We start from the raw sequence: 23,528 nt of genomic DNA on the forward strand, positions 1-23,528 counted from the left end.
GCTGAAACAAGAGAATCACTTGAACCTGGGAGGCGGAGGTTGCCTGGGCAACAGAGCGAGAGTCCATCTCAAAAAAAAAATATGTATATATAAAATAATAATATTTTATTCCTTTTCTTTTTTTGAAATGGAGTTTCACTCTTGTTACCCAGGCTGGAGTGCAATGGTGTGATCTCGGCTCACCACAACCTCCACCTCCTGGGTTCAGGCAATTCTCCTGCCTCAGCCTCCTGAGTAGCTGGGATTACAGGCACGCGCCACCATGCCCAGCTAATTTTTTGTACTTTTGGTAGAGACGGGGTTTCACCATGTTGACCAGGATGGTCTCGATCTCTTGACCTCGTGATCCACCTGCCTCGGCCTCCCAAAGTGCTGGGATTACAGGCGTGAGCCACCGAATAACATTTTATTTCTATGGAGATTAGCAATGTTTACAGGTTACAACAGGTTGATTAAACAAAATCATCAGCTGAATATTTTAGAATATTTGCATAGGGTAATATTAACAATGTTTGGCTTTCCAAATGTGAAATAAATATATAAGTACATTCACCAATTAGAATTATTATCTGGTCAGCATATCCTTCTTGTTTTGTTTTGTTTTGTTTTGAGACGGAGTCTTGCTCTGTCGCCAGGCTGGAGTGCAGTGGCACAATCTCGGCTCACTGCAACCTCCACCTCCCAGGTTCAAGCGATTCTTCTGCCTCAGCCTCCCAAGTAGCTGGGATTACAGGTGCGCGCCACCATGCCCAGCTAATTTTTTTTGTATTTTTGGTAGAGACGGGGTTTCACTGTGTTGACCAGTATGGTCTCGATCTCTTGACCTCGTGATCCACCCGCCTCGGCCTCCCAAAGTGCTGGGATTATAGGCGTGAGCCACCGCGACCGGCCGGATACCTTTTTTTTTTTTTTGAGGGGGAGACTCACTCTGTCATCCAGGCTGGAGTGCAGTGATGCTGTCTCAGCTCACTGCATCCTCTGCCTCCCGGGTTCAAGTGATTCTCCTGCCTTAGCCTCCCGAGTAGCTGGGATTACAGGCTCACACCATAGTGTGGATTTCTTAATTTTGGTACTGTGTAACTACATGAGCAATAATTGGCCCCAATTTATAGAGTTTTATTAGGAATACTGACTGATAAATGGTTTAGTAAAATGAAATGTAACCATTTATTGTATTCAGTAAATATATTAAATGTAATATATTGGATATATGTGATATATAACATGTTGGATATATTTATTAATTCTACAACAATATCTGCATATGTTTTCCTTTCTGTTCAATGTTATTTTTGGTTTGCTTTCTTCTGTGTCTTTCTTTTTAATATAAGATCTAAGTATATCTTTATTACAGAGTGATAAAAGTGTGTGTAAATTATGTCCTGCAACAATACATAAATATTTATGTATAATTGGTGATTAGGAATTTTCAAAGTAAAATGGAATTTTGAATCAAACAGCTTTGTAATTCAGCTTGTTTGGAATCCTTATCATAATTGAGCATCAATTTTCTTTCTTCCTTTTGAGTCAGCCTGTGGGATTTGACTCTTTCACAATGTGGTTTGAGGATTTCAATCTTACAATATCTAAAGGTGAAACTATTAACATTATTTATTAAAATCAGATGGTATTTTATACATATATGAGGAAATTATCATTAGTAATTATGCAGTCATTCCCATAATCAAACAGGAACAAGGTTAGTAAGATTACATTTAAATGTAATTCTTATATATAACAACTCAATTAACAATAATTGAGTTTGTGAAATGTGCCATTATTGACAGAGAATACATTGAACATTGAGAAGTAGACCCATCAGTTGATCATTTTTCTTTTTGTTGCTTGCTTTTCTGTGTCATCTACAATTATATATATTATTTGTGTGTATATCAATATTTTTAGCCATAAATATCTGGAAAATCCATTTAGTAATAAATAAGAAATCCTCTTGTTATTTCTATACATACATCTTGTGAATGTTGTTAAGACAGTTCCACTGAGGAAATGCAAATAACGGGCCTTTTACCTTGCTTTGCAAACAATCTCTAGCCTGAATTGCTTTGAAGTATTTCAGTTTGTGGGTTAAAATATATTTAGACTGCCATTAATATTCTCCCTGGTAGAAAGAGTCACAGGACTTTTTTTTTTCTGTTTTCTTCAAATCGGTCAGCTGTGGCTTGCTTTAGGACTGCTATGCAACCCTGCATAGAGGAGCTATGTCTGACCAAGTTGTCATGTGGGTTCCCCTATCCCTACATTTGAGTTGCATCCAAAGTAAGTAGGAAGCAGGGAACAGGAGAAAAACAGAGAGGAGAAGAGAAGAGAAAATAATTTTTAAAAAATAAACTGTCTCTTAGAAAAAATGGGGTACTCAGTTATATACAGGATAATTGCTAAGAATGGAAAGATTTCCTAAGTCCTTAGTTTCCAACATGTTGGATGCTTTCTGAAGACCCGGTTATTTTCTACTTTCTCTTTTTCAACTCTCTGACCACCAATGAGGCGTTTACCAAAGGGATTAATTGTGAAGGCAACTTTCACATCAACAACCTATAGTAATAAAATAAAGTAAATGATATGTCGGTGATCTAAACCAGACTCTTTTATTTTAAAATAATGATGCATACTAATAAATTTACAAACACCCTGATCAAAGGCTGCTTCCAGAATCTCTGGGGCTTCAGCCCATGCCCATTCAAAGCTTTCAGACATATTTTCATGTCCTAGTATTAAGAGGAGAATGGAAAAAAAATTTTCTTCTTTTAAGATTTAGCTTCAATTTTTTTCTATTTATCTTTTTTCATAATTTTATGCATATTTTTTGCAGTGGGTAGCTAGCTTAAGTGCATGGCTAAACTGTAGTGCAAATGTGATCTGAAGATACAAATCACAGAAACTGAGGCAACATGCAAGAGTACCATCAGCCAGATGGACTCAGGTCTGAAGGAGAAAGGAAATGACATTCATTAAGTAGGCCAGGCATAGATGCTACTACATTTCCTTCCCAGAACAATATGCATAGAAGGTACACAATGTGTGTTTCACTGATCTAGTGAGGAAATTAACGTGTAGGAAAGTTACCATGTTTTACCCACAGTCACCCAGTTAGGAGTTGGCCTTTAAACACAGAGCTTTGACCGGGCACAGTGGCTCATGCCTATAAATCCCAGCAGTTTGGAAGGTCGAGGCGGGTGGATCAGGAGGTCAAGAGATCGAGACCATCCTGGTGAAATCCCGTCTCTCCCAAAACTACAAAAATTAGCTGGGCATGGTGGCGCATGCCTGCAGTCCCAGCTACTCGGGAGGCTGAGGCAGGAGAATTGCCTGAACCCAGGAGGTGGAGGTTGCGGTGAGCCTCCTGCACGCCACTGCACTCCAGCCTGGGTAACAAGAGCGAAACTCCATCTCAAAACAAACAAACAAAAACCCACAGAGCTTTATGACTCCAAAACCAACACTCTCTCCACAGAGAAGGGAGCATTGTTAATGAGTTGTTTCAATGTGCTCCCAAATACAGCTCTTCTCCAGAGACCCAAGCCCTTCTTGCATATTGATTTAGTCAAAAGTTTATCTTACTAATCCATTCTTCATTTCTACTGAAACCATTTGACTTACCTAATCATCATACAGAAGAGGACTGGCCTATGCTGGATTCTTATTGAAACTGCTATCCCTAGAGACATCTGTCCGGCCAACTGGACAGCTGCCCTGTCCACCCTTCAGACCCCCAGAAACCCACTGCCCAAGCCCAGAGGCTTCTCCTAGAAGTTCGTTTCTCATTTCTTCCATTTCTTTTACCTTCTCCAGTTCTCTTTGTTCTGTCTACCTTCCCACCAGACACTCTAATTTGCATTCTCCTGGCTTCTTAATTTAACTTTTCTGGCTTCCTTCTTTCTGGCCTCAAAGTCCTGTCAGTCTCCACTCTGAACCACTAATCCTAGTGGATCATCCACCTGCCAGTGAGACAGAGTGTTCCTTCGTGGGTGTACCTAGAACTCTGCCTCCTTTCTTAGAAAATCGCCACATACATTTGAAGGTATCTGTTGTGTTAAATACAAAAATTGATGTTATATATAGATATATATTTGTTAAATATAAATACGTATTTACATAGTAGCTGCTATCTATACATCATCTATATCAATCCATATATGGATTTACATTTATGTCAGTGTTACTAAATGGTATAGAAAAAGTAGCAGTATAGCCCTCACCATATTTGTTAAATACTTCAACGATAGATATCTCTCAGATTATATAAAATGCAGTTCTCAGCTTGGAGATATTACTCACTCCATAGTCGCTTTGGGGAACCAAAGGCATTATTGTCAAAGGGATACATTCTCTTATTCCTATAGACAATTTAAATCTTCCTGATTTGAAGTCTTCTGAGCTCTGGCCATAGAAAAGATAAATTCTAGATTGGGGATGATCTGATCCATGACACAGTAACCCTGAGTATCACTCTGTAAACAGCATCAACAACTTTTTTTTTTTTTTTGAGACTGAGTTTTGCTTTTGTTGCTTAGGCTGGCGTGCAATGGTGTGATCTCGGCTCACTGCATCCTCTGCCTTCTGGGTTCAAGTAATTCTCCTGCCTCAGCCTCCCAAGTAGCTAGGATTACAGGTGCTCACCACCCTGCCTAGCTAATTTTTTGTATTTTTAGTAGAGATGGGGTCTCACCATGTTGGCCAGGCTAGTCTCAAACTCTTGACCTTGTGATCCATCCGCCTCAGCCTCTCAAACTTCTGGGATTACAGGCATGAGCCTCTGCACTGGCCAACAACTTGTCCTTATTTGCTGAAATACTTCTCTTCATGTAGTACAGAAAGACACATAAACTCGGGACACTTCTCTTTTCCTCTAGGATACAAAGGGACAAGGGCTGATGAGAAACAGATCCTGGCTGTCCTGGGCTTTCAATGGGCTATGCACAGAGACAGAGACACCCAATCCATCCCATTCACTCCAAATCTCTTCCTGTCCAGACTCTCTCACTGCCAATCACAAAGTGCCCACATCTAGGAATGCCAGCTCAGATGCCTCTGCCACTTGATGCCCCATTTCTGGTTAGATGGTACTTCGCCTAATGTTACCTCCCATCTGCACATTCTCTGTAGCCAGCAGGACAAGGAATAAAATCCTGGGCTTCAGGTCGTCAGATCCTCTTTTTCATTTTGACACTGTAACCTTCATCTGAAATCTTAACTGTGGGCTCAGGGTCAGGAAAAGCAAAATCTGGCTGGAAGGAGTGAGTGGTGGCACTGGCATCCAGCTTGTGGGAAGGTACAACAGAGCAAAAGGGAGAGGGAGAGAAGCTGGAGAGTGAGGAGCTGCCAAGTGTCGGGAAAGGCTGCAGTCTCCGTGGGCATGGACCTTCGCCAGACACTGGTATACCAGACACTCCAGTCATTGTTAATTCTTGCCCTTTTCCCCTAAGTCCAACTCTATCACGTCTTAGTTTACAACTGCTGCTATCCAACAGTGTTTACCGTCCTGGCCTGGACCAAAACCATCATCTTCCTTGGTCCTCAGCCTCCTAGAACAAAATCTACCTGCCTCCCTCACCTTTACAACCTTGTAGAACTAATCACACAGAGGTCCGGTTATGGTGACAACACTCCCTTGACCAACACTTTCGAGGGTCCATTTCTACTTGAAAAACACGTCATGGAATACATAGCCAACTTTAACCTTAACTTCTGTATTAGTCAGAATGCTCCAGAGAAACGGAACCAATAGGAGAGAGACAGATTCATCATTAGGGGAATTGATTAACTCATGCAATTATGGATGTTGGGAAGTCCCATGATACACCATTTGCAAGCGGAGAACCAGGGAAACTGGTAGTGAGGGGCTCAGTCCAAGTCGAAAGTCCTTCAGGGAAGCCAATGTTATTGCTCAATCCAAGCAGGGGAGATGCTGGTGCAAGTTTTGGAGACCAAATGCCAGAGAACCTGGAGTGCTGATGTCCAAGTGCAGAAAGAGTGGCCCTGCTCCAGGAGAAGAACAGAATTCACCTTTGCTCTATCTGGGCCCTCAGCAAATTGGACGATGCTCACCAACACTGGGTGAGGATGGATTTTCCTTACTCATTCCACTGACTCAAATGCCGGTCTCTTCCGGAAACAGCCTTACAGAAACACCCAGAACTTACAGTTACCTGCTATCTGGGCCTCCTTTCATCCAATCAGGTTGACACCTAAAATTAATCATCCCATTGTCCAAAGCCTTTTGCCACCTGGCTGAAACCCAGCTCTCCAGTGCATGTGCCATCTTCTCAATATTCCTTTCCATCTGCTTTGACCCCTCAACACTTTCTCGAACACTTTCCTTAGCACACACTGTGTTTGTTTTTCTGCCTGGAATATTCTTCTCTAACATCTCACCATCAACATTCTACCTAGTACTCAGTATCAGCACAGATGCTTCCCCAACCCTATGAGTTTTCCCAGTTGAGTGACTTTGGGAAAATGCTGTGACTTCTCTGAGCTTAAGCTCCATCCCCTGTCACATAAAAATAGTGACACTGATGTGACAATGTGCCAGTAAGGGGAATATTTTACATATTGAGTGCCCAGTGCAGTGCCTTGCACATATTCGGTGATAATTTTTTTTTTCTAAGACAAAATCTCGCTCTGTTGCCCAGGCTAGAGTGCAGTGGCACGATCTCCACTCACTGCAACCTTCGCCTTCTGGGTTCAAGCGATTCTCCTGCCTCAGCCTCCTTAGTAGCTGGGATTACAGGCACCCACCAATGTGCCCAGCTAATTTTTGTATTTTTAGTAGAGATGGGGTTTCACCATGCTGGCCAGGCTGGTCTCAAACTCCTGACCTCTTGACCCACCCACCTCGGCCTCCCAAAGTGCTGGTATTATAAGCATGAGCCACGGTGCCCAGCCTAAAACATTTTCTTTAACTAAATGTAAGTTTTAAAAATAAGAGTTGAGAACATTATCAGTGTGGGTAAAACCCCCCCATGGGCACCGAGGAAGGAGAACTGTCCAGATCCCAGACACAATTAGTGCCTAAAGAATATCTTAGTTTATAGTGTTATTACTCAGCTATCTCCTTTGTATAATCCTCTGTATACAATCATATATTAGTTTATAGAATTAGTGCCTGAAGCATAACTTACTGCTTACATATATCTAGCTTATATACGATACTTAATGCTTATATCTAACATACTTGGTTCCATAAAATCTTTCTATATAATCATATAGGTATTGTAGTTGGAGCTGCACTAACAATTTAGTGCTTATTTATAGAATCCTTCTATATAACCATATAGTAGTTTGTAGTAGGAGGAATGCCTACAGCACTCACAGAACAGAAGCAGTACAGGGGAAAACAGCCAGACGAGGACTAGAACCAAAGACCCAGGTGGTGGCGTCCCTGCCTGAAAGGGCATATGCTGTATGGCAGGCTTGGAGCAAGAGCCTCTCCTCCTGATAAAGGAGTTGTAGTACCTTGCATCCAGTTCCTGTGGAAAGTAGGCCTCAGGCCTCAGAGTTCTCCTTAAAGAGGTTCTTCACGTCCCTTGTTAGTTGATTTCTTAGGTATTTTATTCTCTTTGTAGAAACTGTGAATGGGAGTTTGCTCGTGATTTGGCTTTCTGTTTGTCTGTTACTTGTGTATAGGAATGCTTGTGATTTTTGCACATTGATTTTGTATCCTGAGACTTTGCTGAAGTTGCTTATCACCTTAAGAAGATTTAGGGCTGAGATGATGGGGTCTTCTAAGTATACAATCATGTCATCTGCAAATAGAGACAATTTGACTTCCTCTTTTCCTAATTGAATACACTTTATTTCTTTTTCTTGTCTGATTTTTCTGGCCAGAACGTCCCATACTATGTTGAAAAGGAGTGGTGAGAGAGGGCACCCTTGTCTTGTGCCAGTTTTCAAATGGAATGCTTTCAGTTTTTGCCCATTCAGTATGATATTGGCTGTGAGTTTGTCATAAATAGCTTTTATTATTTTCAGATACATTTCATTGATACCTACTTTATTGAGAGTTTTTCCCATAAAGGGCTGTTGAATTTTGTCCAAGGCCTTCTCTACACCTATTGGGATAATCATGTGGTTTTTGGCTTTGGTTCTGTTTATGTGATGGATTACATTTATAGATTTGCATAACTTGAACCAGCCTTGTATCCCCAGTATGAAGTCTACTTGATCGTGATGGATAAGCTTTTTGATGTGCTGTTGCATTTGGTTTGCCAGTATTTTATTGAAGATTTTTGCATTGATGTTCATCATGGATATCGGCCTGAAATTTTCTTTTTTAGTTGTGTCTCTGCCAGGTTTTGGCATCAGGATGATATTGGTCTCATAAAATGAGTTAGGGACTATTCCCTCTTTTTGTATTGTTTGGAATAGTTTCAGAAGGAAGAGAATTCAGTGGTGAATTCTGGTCCTGGACTTTTTTTGGTTGGTAGGGTATTAATTCCTGTCTCAACTTCTGATCTTATTATTGGTCTATTCAGGGATTCAACTTCTTCCTAGAATCTTGGGAGGGTGTAAGTGTCCAGGAATTTATCCATTTCTTCTAGATTTACTGGTTATAGACAGTTTGTAGTAATTTCTGATGGTAGTTTGTATTTCTGTAAGCCGTGAGGACTTCCATGAGATGGTATCTCATGGAGGTTTTCATTTGCATTTCTCTGATTAGCCATGATAGGTGTTTGTTAATATGTTTGCTAGTCACTTATATGTCTTTAAATAAAAGGTATCTATCTGTGTCCTTTGCCCATTTTTTAATGCAGTTATTTATTTTTTTGCTTGTTGATTTATTTAAGTCCCTTCTGGATTCTGGATAATAGGCCTTTGTTGTAAGCATAGTTTGTGAATATTTTCTTCCACTGTGTAGGTTGTCTGTTAAATCTCTTGACGGTCTCTCTTGCTGTGCAAAAGCTCTTCAGTTTAATTAGGCCACACTTGTCAGCTTTTGTTGTTCTCGCAATTGCTTTTGAGGACATAGCCATAAATTCATTGGCAAACCCAATATTCAGAAAACTATTTCCTAGGTTTTCTTCCAGAACTTGTAGTCAGTGGTCTTACATTTAAGTGTTTAATCCATTTTGAGTTCATTTTTGTTTATGGTGACAGGTAGGAATCCAGTTTCATTCATCTGCAGATGGACAGACAATTATTCCAGCACCATTTATTGAATCTGGAGTCTTTTTGCCATTGCTTATTTTTGCCAACTTTGCCAAAGATTATATATTTATAGGTGTGAGAATTCATTTCTGGGCTCTCTATTCTGTTCCATTGGTTTATATGTCTTTTTCTGTACCAGTAACATGATGTTTTGGTCACTGTAGCCTCACAGTAAAGTTTTAAGTTGGGTTATGTGATGCACCTGGCTCTGTTCTTTTTCCTTAGGATTGTTTTGGTTAGTCAGGCTCATTTTTGGTTCCATGTGGATTTTGAAATAGTTGTTTTCTAATTTTGGAAAAATTAAAATTGGTTGTTTGATAGGCTAGCATCGAATCCCTAAATTTCTTTGGGCAATACAGACATTTTAATAATATTGACTCTTCTAATCCATGAGCATGGAGTGCTTTTTCACTTGCTCATTTTGTCTCTTATTTCTTTCAGCCATGTTTTGTAGCGGCCCTTGTACAGACCATTTCCTCCTGGTTATCTGATTCCTAAATATTTTATATTGTTTCTCTGACTACTGTAAATTCGATTGCATTCTTGGTTTGGCTCTCAGCTTGACCGTTATTGTATCCAAATGCTACAGATTTTTGTACAATGATTTTGTATTCTCAAACTTTACTGAAATTGTTTATCGGCTCCAGGAGGCTTTTGGCACAGCCTTTAGGGTTTTTGTCAGGCATATAATAGAATCATCAGTGAAGAGAGATCACTTGATGACTTCTTTTTCTATTAGGATGGCTTTTATTTTTTTCTTTTGCCTGATGGCTCTGGCTAGGACTTCTAGTACTATGTTGAATAAAAGTGGTAAAAATCAGTGCCATCGTCATGTTTGATTTCTCAAGGGAAACGATTCCAGCTTTTGCCCATTCAGGATGATGTTGGATAAGCATTTGCCACAGAGAGTTCCTATTATTTAGTGATTTTATTTGTTTGTTTGATGCCTAGTTTCTTGAGAGTATTTTTTTTTTTATCATGAAAGGATGCTGGGTTTTATTGAAAGTTTTTTTTCTGCATCTATTGAAATGATAGCAGAGTTTTTTATTTTAATTCTGTTTATGTGGCTAATTCTATTTATTGATTGGTATATGTTGAAATAATCTTGCATTCCACGATCAGGAATAAAGCCTATTTGATCATGGTAAATTAGCTTTTGGATGTGCTGCTGGATTCAGTTTGCTAGTATTTTGTTGAGAATTTTTGCAACTGTGGACATCAAAGATATGAGCCTAATGTTTTCTTTTTGCATCGGGTTTCTGCTAGATTTTGGTATCAGGATGATGTTGGCATCATAGAATGAATTAGGGAGGTGTCTCTACTCAATTTTTTAGAATAATTTTAGTAGAATTGGTAGCATTTTTTTAATATGTCTACTACAATTCAGCTGTGAATGTATCTTACAAAGAGTTTTTTTTTTTTTTTTTTTTTTGGTTGGTGGGATTTTTATTACTGATTCAATTTTGAAGCTCATTATTTGTCTGTTCAGGGTTCCAATTTTGTCCCAAGTTCATCTTGGGACATTGTGTGTTTCCAGAAAGGAACCACATTAAAACATACTATTTCAGTAGGAATAGTCCAAAATGTTAAAACCTTGTAAATAAAGAAGTTAGACACAAAAATTCTGTGTTTATGCTTAAAAAAAAAACCATTTTTATATTAGAATTAGATTTATTTGATTTTATTTATTTATTTATTGAGACAGGTTCTCAGTCTGTCTCCCAGGCTGGAGTGCAGTGGTGCAATCTTGGCTCACTGCAACCTCCACCTCCCAGGTTCAAGTGATTTTTCCTGCCTCAGCCTCCTGAGTAGCTGGAATTACAGGCACATGCCACCATGCCCAGCTAATTATATTTTTAGTAGAGACATGGTTTTACCATGTTGGCCTGGATGGTCTCAAAATCCTGACCTCAAGTGATCCCCTCACCTTGACCTCCCAAAGTGCTGGGATTACAGGCATGAGCCACTGTGCCAAGCCTTTTTTTAATTTTTTTATTTTTTATTCTTAACATGTTCTTTCTAGAATCATAGCCAAAAATAGTGAAACATCTTGTTGTTTTGTAGTGTCTCATCCAAAAAACCCACCCTTTCTATCAATTTAGATAGCAGATTACTACCTTTGATAGTACTATTTGATGTTTTCCTAGTGCAAGTAATTCAATTCCTAGCAACCCTAGAAGGCATCTTTTTCACTAATTCTAAAACGTTTGTAAATAACAACTCTTATAAGAACACTTACCCAGGCGTGGTGGCTCACATCTGTAATCCCAGCACCTTGGGAGGCCAAAGTGGGCAGATCACTTGAGGTCAGGAGTTCTAGACCAGCCTGGCCAACACAGTGAAACCCCATCTCTACCAAAAATATTAAAAATTAGCCAGGTGTGGTGGTGCATGCCTGTAATCCCAGCAACTCAGGAGGCTAAGGCAGGAGAATCACTTGAACCCAGGAGACGAAAGTTGCAGTAAGCTGAGATTGTGCCTCTGCACTCCAGCCTGGGTGACAGAATGAGACTCTGTCTCAAAAATAAATAAATAAATAAATAACAGTAAAGAACTCTTTTGAGGTGTTCTGCAGGGATTATCTTTAAGGCTTATAGAGATGTGTCTTTGCTCTTGATAGATTATTGCTTTTCCATCTACTTTATTAAGTCTAACATGATTTCACAAACCAATGCCCCACAAGGAAACCATGTGTTCCTTGGAACTACTACATTGAGTTTAAAATAAGCGATCTTTCAACTTACCCAGAAATGCTAAAAACAAACACCCCATCTCCCCAAAAAAATTAGTTAAGGAAATATATTTCCTCAAAACTTTTCTCATATTATATCTGCATCTATACATTCTTTCATCATCTTATAAAATGATGCATGACCTGACTTTCATGGTAAGAATTAATGAGAATATTTTACATTGGGATTGTGCTTAACGATTTACATAAGAGTTTAACATTTATTTTCTTTTTTGCCCAGTAGTACAATCTCATGACGCTGAAGCACTTGGACCCTGATCATCTCTTTTTTGCAGAAAAATAAAACAAAACTAAGTTTATATGATAAAAGCTATCAGCCAGATAGAATCTTATAACAGTCATTTATTTCACTCCCTTTTAAGCTATTTGGCTGCAATGCTAAGAAATCTGAGATTTGCTCTTCTATGATTTGTGAGGATGTGAAGTCAGGTAACAAAACAAGGTCGAAACTTCATTTAACACAAGCCATTTCTACCTTTCTCTGCATTAAGGAGATTATGAAATCACCATGGAAACTGTAAATGAATGTGTACTGATCAAAATGAATATTTTAATAACAATGACACACAAAACCAGTTGCTATTTATTTATTTTTGTTCAAACGATTGTTTTATGGTTTTTGTAATTATTTTCTTTAAGAGACAGGGTTCATTGTGTGCCTGGACTGAAGTGCAGTGGCTGTTCACAGGCCCAGTCAGGATGCACTATAGCCCTGCACTCCTGGGCTCTGGCCATCCTCCTCCTCAGCCTCTTGAGTAGCTGGGACTATAGGTGTGTGCCACTGCCCCAGGTTCTTAGAAATTTTTTGTTAGTTAAAAAATAGTTAAACACTAGACAATATCTTGAACTGGGTCAAGCATAGCTAAACTATCTGTTTTTTCTTTATCAACTCTACACAGCTTATTATTGTTGGATACATTTTAGGATTCCCAGAAATGGATTCTTACTATGAGTGAAATCACATGGTTGGATTGGAATCTTCCTGTTACAAGTCCAAGGGAGATGGGAATACCCTGTGTGGCTCTGCATTAAATTCTGAATTGGAATTATATAATTGATTCTGTTTGGGCATAGTTGCTTTTAAAAGACCTGATAGGGCCAGGCCTGGTGGCTCACGCCTATAATCCCAGCACTTTGGGAGGCTGAGGCAGGTGGATCATGAGGTCAAGAGATCGAGACCATCCTGGTCAACATGGTGAAATCCCGTCTCTACTAAAAATACAAAAATTAGCTGGGCATCGTGGCATGCACCTGTAGTCCCAGCTACTCGGGAGGCTGAGGCAGGAGAATTGCTTGAACCCAGGAGGCGGAGGTTGCAGTGAGCCAAGATCGTGCCATTGCACTCCAGCCTGGGTAACAAGAGTGAAACTCCATCTCAGAAAAACAAGCAAACAAACAAAAGACCTGACATCACTGCCACCTTAGTTATTAACCCTACAAGTGGTGGCAAGATAGAGAGACATAAGTGAGCTTCATTTAAAAAATGCAAATAGTGCTTGATTTAATAATTCAAAAACTTGTAAAATTGCCCAGCAATAGATACATGCTACAAAAGATGAAATAAAAATGCTTTAAATCTAGTAGCAATAAAGGACATACTCCTACGTAAGAAAAGCACAAAGCTTTTAACATAACAATGGAAATAAATCATTTAGTGTTTGATGTTTATTTAATTCAAAAAAGTATTTATTTTGGATTCTATTAAATAATAAACATCCATATGTGGTTAAGTGTTTGGATGCCCACCACTCACTTGTGATTATGGATGGAAAACTTGAGATGGTACAAAGAAACTTTAAAAGTGGTGGCTGGGCATGGTGGCTCATGCCTGTAATCCCAGCACTTTGGGATGCCAAGGCGGGTAGATCACTTGAGATGGGGAGTTCAAGACCTGATTATCCAACATGGAGAAACTCTGTCTCTACTAAAAATACAAAATTAACCAGGCGTGGTGGTGCATATCTGTAATCTCAGCTACTCAAGAGGCTGAGGCAGAAGAATTGCTTGAACTCTGGAGGTGGAGGTTGTAGTGAGCTGAGATTGTGGCACTGCACTCCAGCCTGCACTCCAATAAGAGTGAAACTCTCTACCTCAAAAAAGAAAAGAAAAGAAAAAGGGGTGGGGGGATATGAACCATAGCCCAGCTATGATCAATTAGAAAGTAACCCAAAGCATCTCAAATTATACTGTCAGTTATTAGACATTAACATGAAATTTCTAAAACCTAACTTAAATGCAGCTTTTAAATAAACTTAAAATGTGTCAGTTTAGTTACATTTATTGAATAAAGTTAATAAATAAGTATCTCTTGAAAATGAGAGCACCAGGGACTTGCAAAATGTAAAGTTTCCCTTTCCTTCCTGTATTAACACAGCTAATTATGATCTTTACTTAACACGCATAAGTCAATTGAACGACTCAGTATTTTAACAATTTACATGGTTTTTGAAATAGTTTTTGAAATAGTTGTTTTTGAAATAGTTTTTTCAAATAGTTTTTCAAATAGTTGTTCAATAGTTTCTGGAGAGACCCATACTATTAACACTTCCAATCCTAGGTAACTCTGGGTCGAGCCTCATAGGAAGAATGCTGAGAAAAGATTTCATCTGTTCTTTCTCTATCTGGAGCCTGCTACTGACAATTGCTAGTTTCTCTTGTGATCTGTAAAGATAACACAAAAAAATGCTTAGTATTTTATTTTTTCTTAAATGATTTCTAAATCACTTACATTTTTAAAAAGATTGCCCTGAGAGTAAACCAAGTTACCCATGAAACAGTATTTTAACACCAAAGGTGTGTGAGCATACCTGCTGTAAGCAAGTATAATTTTAAAATTGTTCTAAAAATGTACAGTTTCTAAGAAGATTCCTACTGAATAAGTAATTCGGAGGAAAGAGAAATGGCTATCAATGATGTACGGCTCAACAATTAACACTTGCTGCCTTCTGGAAGGCTCTACTTGTAAGATTTTGAGGATACAATTAGAAATACGTGTATTTAAAGGTAACTATGTGAGATGATGAGTATGTTAATTTGCCTGAATATAAGAACCACTTCACTGTGAATAAATATATCATAACATCATGTTGTACTCTTTAAATTATATACTAAAAAAAAAAGAAAGCTAGAAATACTTATATTTAGGAAACCAGTTTCAGAATTTTAAAAACTATTTTTAAATGTATTTTCAAATGTCTGCTTTCACTGCCCTTGTACATTTCAGGGAAATTTACATTGTCTAGGAAAAATTAAGCATTTGGCACTGAGGAATAATTCACAGCAAGAACCCCTAGGGGAAAACTAGATGGCTGGGTTGGTGATCAAAACAAAAAACAAAAAACAAAAAACAAAAACCTAAAGCATCTCTGGAGGCCATTTGCCCGAGGCACTGGAGGTGGGGCCTACCCTTTCTGTCTTCCACACACCCCTTCAAGCTGACCAAGGTGTTATTTTTTAACGACTTTGTAAATTGCGCTTTCATCCTTAGGATAATCATTCCCTATTTCACAAGGATGCCTTCCTGTACACAGAAAAAACTGTATAGAATAGTTTGTCTCAAAGCGCCCTCTAGTGATAATAGTAAAGATCACAATCAGGAAAGTTCAGTTACTGAATGCCAGGATGTGCCCAGAGTTGTAGTAGTTTGGGCAGTTTGGGTTTAGGTTGCGATCTACCAAAAATAAATTAATTAATATTTATATTTAGAAGAATTCTGATAGGTAATTTTATAACAAAATCACTTTATTGACTATAAAGCTTCAAAAATGCTAAAAGTCTAATAGATTGTGTTAACTACATGAGATTCTCCAGGAGAACACACCATACAAAGCAAAAAAAAAAAAAAAAAAAAAAAAAAAAAAAAAGACAGAAACTGTCCTAAACTAACATTTTAAATGTAAGTTTATTTACTAACACTATTTTCAAAAATTATACCATCAGGGTAGTTTTCACTTGCTACCAATCTCATAAAGTTGTCTCACTAAAACTTATGCTTTCATGGCAAGTTAATGAGCCCAGTTGATTTTCTACAAGTCTATGTTTTGACTTACGTCTTTAATTTTTTTGACATGTGTCTGTTAGCCATTAATGCTATTCCAAAGGCTTCCTTATATTCTTCTAATTCAGTAGTAACCTCTTTATAAGCAGTTTTCATTTTGGAGAACCGATATTTTGCATCTGAAGCCATATTATTATTTTGTAACTGCTCTAATTGTTTTTCATATTCTGCTTGTTTCTAAAACAAATGAAAAAAATCATACTTTTAAAACAATTATAACATAATTAGTCTATATTTGTTGCCTTTCATTCAGAGTAAGTGATTCAGAAAGCGATTTTAAATGTTTCTTAAAAGGAAGCTGAAGTTTAAAACATTTATCAGCAATTTCATCTAAACTGATAACGGAATTAACAATTAAATCTGAATTATAAAAATATGAAATCATTCTGTTAGTATTCATGTAATCTGATCATTTAAAAAATAATAGAATCCATTTAAATTTTTAAAAACCGCACAATGTAGCTTAAGACCAATTCAAAACATCATGTAATTTTAAATTATAATTTTCTTTTTCTAATAGTCTTATGCCTACTGGTCTTAATAGCCAAGTGACTCTATAATAAAAATCATTGCTCTGAAAGATCAATTTAGTTATAATAATGATGGAAAATTAAATAGTTAAAAGGAGAAACAGGTATCACTTTTTTTCTAAAACTTTACAAAGCAAATTCCTATAAGAAAAGCAGAGAAAAAACCATATACATATATAGTGCTTATATAGTATATATATAGTGTTTATCTATAGTGTTTATATATATAGTGTTTATATATAATAATAATATAACATACATACATATATATATATATATAATTTGTAGTGAAATAAATGAAAGCACATTACAGATAAACCTACCTGATTAAGAAAAACTAACCTGTAAACCGATTTCTTCTAATTTTTTTCTTTCCTGTCTTGCTATTTCTATCTGCAATTTATATTCTTCTACTTCGCTAAGTTCTACCATATTTTTTTCCATATGTGTCTTAAGATTTACTACTTCTTGTTCCAACGTTTTGTTAACCTTCTCAAATTTTTCATATTTCTGTTGTACGTCTTCCATAAAGATTAACTCCTGTTGAATAACTTGATTGTTTTCAGCCAAATATAGACATTTTGAAGATACAGCTCCAAGCTCTTCTGTAAGATCATCAAACTGCATGAATAAAATGATACAGCTTGATAATGAAGTAGGCTGATGATATTTTAATACAAAACTAATAACAAATTTTGAAATACATTTACTTGCAATAACATGTTATCTATAATGTAGTAGATTTTTCAATTGTGAACCCTTCAATATTATTGAAGGGTTTTTTGATTCTTCGACTCAAAAAATCAAGAACAAAGTTAAAGCCACCAAGAGTCACAATAATATACTCTTTACTTTCATCACCTTTGCAACAGAACTTTCGCACTTGATCTTAGGCTTTTACTTTTCTGATTGTTTTTGTTTCTCCTGAAATGGCTCTAAGTTTTTTTCTTAGTAGAAAGTTTCTAATCTCCTTCCCTCATCATCATTCCTAATAATTTCTAAAGACGTTTTAGGGACATCATTTTGAGTTATTTAGGCCAAAGTCAGTAAATGGTTCTCAGAATAAGACTTTGAAAATAACAATCTAGGCCAGGTGTGGTGGTTCATGTCTATAATCCAAGCACTTTGGGAGGCTGGAGCAGAGTGATCACTTGAGGCCAGGAGTTGTGTCCAGCCAGAGCAACACAGTGAGGCCATCTCTACAAAAAGCTAAAAAATAATTAGCCAGATATGATGGCTCATGCCTGTAGTTTCAGTTAGTTGGAAGACTGAGGCAGGGGGACGGCTTGAATCTAGAGTTCAAGGCTGTGATGAGCCATGGCACCACTATACTCCTGCCTGAATGACAAAAGAAAGACCATATCTTAAAAAAGACAAATTAATGAGTTCTGCAAATAAGGAGTATGATATGGTTTGGCTGTGTCCCAATCCAAATCCCATTATGAATTGTAGCTCCCATAATTCCCACACATTGTAGGAGGGACCTAGTGAGACATAATTGAATCATGGGAGCAGTTTCCCCCATGATTCAATTATGGGGGACAGTTTAACTGTCCTTGTGGTAGTGAATAAGTCTCACGATGTTTGATGATTTTATAAAGCATTTCCCCTTTCATTTGGCACTCATTTCTCTCTTGTTTGCCACCATGTAAGACATGGCTTTTACCTTCTGCCATGATCTGAGGCCTCCCCAGCCATGTGGAACTGTGAGTTCATTAAACATTTTTTTAAATAAATTACCCAATCTCAGGTATGTCTTTATCAGCAGCATGAAAATGGACTAAGACAGTAAGTTGTTACCAGTAGAGTGGGGTGCTGCTGTAAAGATACGCAAAAATGTGGAAACAACTTTGGAACTGTGTAATAGGCAGAGGTTGAAACAGTTTAGAGTGCTCAGAAGAAGATAGAAAAATGTGGGAAAGTTTGAAACTTTTTGGAGACTTGTTGAATGGCTTTGGCTAAACTACTGATAATGATATGGACAAAAATCCAGGCCGAAGTGGTCTCAGATAGAGATGAGGAACTTTCTGGAAACTAGAGTAAAGAGTTTTAGTAAAGAGACTGGTGGGATTTTGCCCCTGCCCTAGAGATATGTAGAACTTTGAGCTTGAGGGAGATGATTTAGGGTATACAGTGAAAGAAATTTCTAAGCAGCAAAGCATTCAAGAGGTGACCTCGGTGCTGTTAAAAGCATTCAGTTTTTAAAAGGGAAACAATCCATAAAAGTTCAGAAAATATGTAGCCTGACAATGTGATGGAAAAATTTTTTTCTGAGGAGAAATTCAAGTCTGCTACAGAAATTTGCATAAGGAATGAGGGCCCAAATGTTAATCACCAAGACAGAAAGATGTCTCTAGGACATGTAAGAGATCTTTGTGGCAGCCCCTCCTATCACAGGGCTGAAGGCCTGGAAGGAAAAAAAATGGTTTTGTAGGTACCCAGGGCCCCCTGGCTGTGTGCAGCCTAGGGACTTGGTGCCCTGCATCCAGTCACTCTAGATGTGGCTAACAGGGGCCAAGGTACAGCTCAGTTTGTGGCTTCAGAGGCTGCAAGCCCCAAGCCTTGGCAGCCTCCACATGGTGTTGAGCCTACAGTTGGACAGAAGTCAAGGATTGAGATTTGGGAACCTTCACCTAGATTTCAGAGGATGTATAAAGATGCCTGGATGTCCAGGCAAGAGTTTGCTGCAGAGACAGGGGCCTCATGGAGAATCTCTGCTAGGGCAGTGTGGAAGGGAAATGTGAGATTCAAGCTACCACACAGAGTCCCCACCCAGGGCACACTGCCTAGTGGAGCTGTGAGAAGAGGGCCACCACCCTCCAGACCCCAAAATGCTAGATCCACCAATAGTTAACACTGTGCACCTGGAAACAGCCACAGACAGTCAACACCAGCCCATAAAAGCAGCCCAAAGGGAGGATGTACACTGCAAAATTACAGGGGCAGAGCTACCCAAGATCACGAAAACCTACCTCTTACATCAGCATGACCTGGATATGAGACATGGAGTCAAAGATCATTTTGGAGCTTTAAGATTTGACTGTCCCACTGGATTTTGGACTTGCATGGGGCCCTTCACTTTGGCCAATTTCTCCTCTTTGGAATGGGTGTATTTATTCAATGCCTGTACCCCCATTGTATTTGGGAAGTAACTAACTTGCTTTTGATTTTACACACTCATAGGCAGAAAGGACTTGCCTTATCTCAGATGAGTCTTCAGAGTGTGGCCTTTTGAGTTAATGCTGAAATGGGTTAAGATTTTGGGGGACTGTTGGGAAGGCATGATTGGTTTTGAAATGTGAGGACCTGAGATTTTGGAGTGGACAGAGGAGGAATGAAATAGTTTGGCTTTGTCCCCACCCAAGTCTCATTTTGAATTGTAGCTCCCATAATTCCCACATGTTCTAGGAGGAACTCAGTGGGAGATCATTGAATTATGGGGATGGTTTTCCCCATACTATTCTCGTGGTAGTGTATAAGTCTCATGAAATCTGGTGATGTTATACGGGGTTTTCCCTTTCACTTGGTGCTCATTTCTTTCTTGTCTGCTGCCATGTAAAACATGACTTTCACCTCCTGTCACAATTGTGAGGCCTCCCCAGCCACGTGGAACTGAGAGTCTATTAAACCTGTTTTTCATTATAAATTACCCATTCTCAGGTATGTCTTTATCAGCAGCATGAAAATGGACTAATACAGATTGTGGGGATATTAATGCCTTTCCCTAAATTTCAAATGTTTTATGGTAATTTGAATTGCATTTCAAGAAGTAATAATTCTTGGGGTTAGGGCCATAGAATACAGAACCCAGAAAAAAATCTACACATTCACAGCCAACTGATTTTGGACACAGGTGCCAAGAACATACACTGGGGAATGGATGCCCTCTTCAATAAATGGCACTGGAGAAACTAGATATCCAATGGAGAAGAATAAAACCAGACACTTGTCTCACACCATTCACCAAAACAAACTCACAATGGATAAAAGACTTAAATGTAAGGCCCCAAACTATAAAACTACTAGAAGAAAACATAACAAAAATGCTTCAGAACATTAGTCTTCACCAAGATTTTATGTGTAAGACATTAAAATAATAGGCAAAAATCAAATAATAGACCAATGATACTATATTGAGCTAAAAAGCTTCTGCACAGCAAACAACTGAGTGAAGAGAAAACTTGCAGAAAGGGAGAAAATACATGCAATCTATTCATCTAATCAGGAAATGATATCCAGAATATACAAGGAACTCAAACAACTTTACAATAAAAAAAATTGGGTAAAAGATCTAAATAAATCTTAAAAAATAACCATACAAATGGCCAATATATATACTGTAAAATGCTCAGTGTCACTAATTTTCAGGAAAATGCAAACCAAACCCACAATGTGATATAATCTTACTCCAGTTCAAATAAATGATTATCATTGAAAAGACAAAAAATAACAAATGCCAGTCAGTTTGCAGAGAACTCATATGCTGTTGGCAGGAATGTAAATTGGTACAGCTACTACAGAAAATGACATGGATTTTTCCCAAAAAACTAAAAATGGAGCTGCCAAGGATCCAGCAATCATACTACTGGGTATTCAACCAATAGAAAAGAAAACAATATATCAAAAAGATACCTGTACTTACATGTTTATTGTAGCACTACTCACAACAGCTAAGGTATGGAATCAACCTACATGTTCATCAACAAAGGAATAAAGAAAATGTATGTGTACATGATGGAATACTATTATGCCATAAGAACACAATCCTGTTATATGTGGCCACAAGGATGAATCTGAAGGACATTATATTAAGTGCAGGCACATAAAGATAAATATTGCACATTCTCACTCATGTGCAGAAGCTAAAGAAAAACTGAGGACTGGACAACGTGGCCCTCAGTTACAAAGCCTGTAATCCCAGCACTTTGAAAGGTCAAGGTGGGAGAATCACTTGAGATCAGGAGTTCCAGACCATCCTGGGCAATATAGGCAGACCCTGTCTCTACAAAACAAAAAAACACCCAGATGGAGGGGTGCATGCCCATAATCCCAGCTGCTCAGGAGGCTGAGGCGGGAGGATTACGTCAGCCTGAGTCTGCGGCTGCAGTGAGCTATGATCAAACCGCTGTCTCTAGTCTGGGTGACTAGATCAGAATTGCCCAGAGCCCAGATTAGACTAGCTAGACTCTGTCTCTTAACAAACAAACAAACGAGCAAAAAGCTCATGAAAGTAGGGGAGGGGAGGCTGGTTGATGGATATAGAATTACAGCTAGATAAGACAAATGAGTTCTGGCGTTCTGTGGCATTGCATGGTGAATACGGTTAACTATCATTTATTGCATATTTCAAAAAGCTAGAAGATTTTGAATGCTTACAACACAAAGAAATAAAAAATTGTTTAATAAATATGCTAGTTAGCCTAATTATTTGATCATTACACACTATATACATGTATCAAAGCATCACTCTGTAGCCCATAATTATGTATGTACATGTCAACTAAAAATAAAAGAGAAAATATATTTATCCCATTAAAAAAACAGACTATGGGCCAACCTTAGTGACTTGTTTCTAATTAATCGAATGTGGTAAAAGGGATACAATGTGACTTCTCTGTCTCATACTGTTTGCCCTTGGAACCCAGCCTGTACATTGTGAGAAAGCTCAGGCCACAAAGAGGGCCTGGGAGTTCCAGTGTCAGTGTTTACGCTGCCCACCCCAGGCAAAGTTTCAGTCAACAGTCAGTGTCAAAAATCAAACACTTGAGTGAGCAAACCTTCAGAGGATTCCACTTCCCCAGCCTTTCAGCTGTCCCTAGGGAAGCTGAGGGGAGCAGAGACAAGCTGTCCTGGCCAAGCTTTTTCCAAATCACAGACACATGAGCAAAATAAATATTTCAAGCCACCAAAGTCTGGGTAATTGTTGGGAAAAATAAAATTATTTTAAAAACAGACAACAAGAAACAGAACTCATACAGCAGAAAACCGTCTCCTTTAAAGTAGGATCTAATAAATTTTGAGATTGATTTATTGATTACAATCATTATTGAGAAGTGGCAGATAACCAGGAGAGAGACAGAAGCTCCTGAATGGGAAGTTTTCCTGTAACTCCCTTCAGTTAGGAACTCTGATAACAAGGCAAGGGTGCCTATTTAGAATTTCTCCTCAAGTTAGAAAATGAGACTAGTAAACAAGAAGACACATGATTCAAAAACAACTAGAAATATTTGGTTAAATAATCAAAATCAGACATTTTCTTGATTTCAATTAACTGAAATTTTAAAAGAAGCAAGCAGCTTTGAGTATTTATTAATCATTCTAGTATTCAATTTTCATTTTTCTTTTTTCAATGAGGCAGTGAGAGTATTATAGATTCATTTTCTCTAGGACATATTTAAAGCATTGTCTAGAGGGAAATTTATAGCACTAAATGTCCCCAGAGAAGCAAGGAAAGATATAAAATTGACACCCTAATGCCACAATTCAAAGAACTAGAGGAGCAAGATCAAACAAAGTTAAAGCTAGCAGAAGGCAAGAAATCACTAAAATCAAAGCAAAACTGAAGGAGATAGATACACAAGAAACCCTTCAAGAAAAATCAATAAATCCAGGAGCTGGTTTTTTGAAAAGATCAACAAAATAGACTACTAGCCAGACTAATAGAAAAGAGAGAAGATTCAAATAGATGCAATAAAAAATGATAAAGGGGATAGCACTACTGATCCCACAGAAATACAAACTACCATCAGAGATTACTTACAAACACCTCTATGCAAATAAACCAGTAAATCTAGAAGAAATGGATAAATTCTTGGACACTTACACCCTCCCAAGACTAAACCAGGAAGAAGTTGAATTCCTAAAGAGACCAATAACAAGGTCTGAAGTTGAGGCAGGAATTAATACCCTACTAACCAAAAAAAGTCCAGGACCAGACAGGTTCACAGCCGAATTCTACCTGAGGTACAAAGAGCTGGTACCATTCCTTCTGAAACTATTCCAAATAATACAAACAGAGGGA

General features: G+C 38.1%; 1 protein-coding gene across 4 annotated transcripts in view; it reads right to left on the reverse strand.

Annotated features, from left to right (window-relative positions):
* Window positions 1-11,738: 11,738 nt before the first annotated feature.
* LOC105709615 (ankyrin repeat domain-containing protein 18B-like) overlaps window positions 11,739-23,528 on the reverse strand; it is a 65,826-nt gene continuing 54,036 nt past the window's right edge. For 3 of the 4 annotated variants that reach the window (XM_064373511.1, XM_064373510.1, XM_064373513.1), the window contains 3 exons: window positions 16,850-17,128; window positions 15,970-16,154; window positions 11,739-14,581 (listed from right to left, as the gene is read on the reverse strand). In XM_064373511.1, the coding sequence (XP_064229581.1) occupies window positions 14,431-14,581; window positions 15,970-16,154; window positions 16,850-17,128 (615 nt within the window). In that variant the 3' untranslated portion in view covers window positions 11,739-14,430. The remainder of the gene's footprint in view (window positions 14,582-15,969; window positions 16,155-16,849; window positions 17,129-23,528) is intronic. The other variant, XM_064373512.1, reaches the window with a different exon arrangement.

Source organism: Aotus nancymaae, unplaced genomic scaffold (assembly GCF_030222135.1).
Source record: "Aotus nancymaae isolate 86718 unplaced genomic scaffold, 86718_ANA_hifiasm-v0.15.2.pri h1tg000009l, whole genome shotgun sequence".
In the NCBI taxonomy this organism is placed as follows: Eukaryota; Metazoa; Chordata; class Mammalia; order Primates; family Aotidae; genus Aotus; species Aotus nancymaae.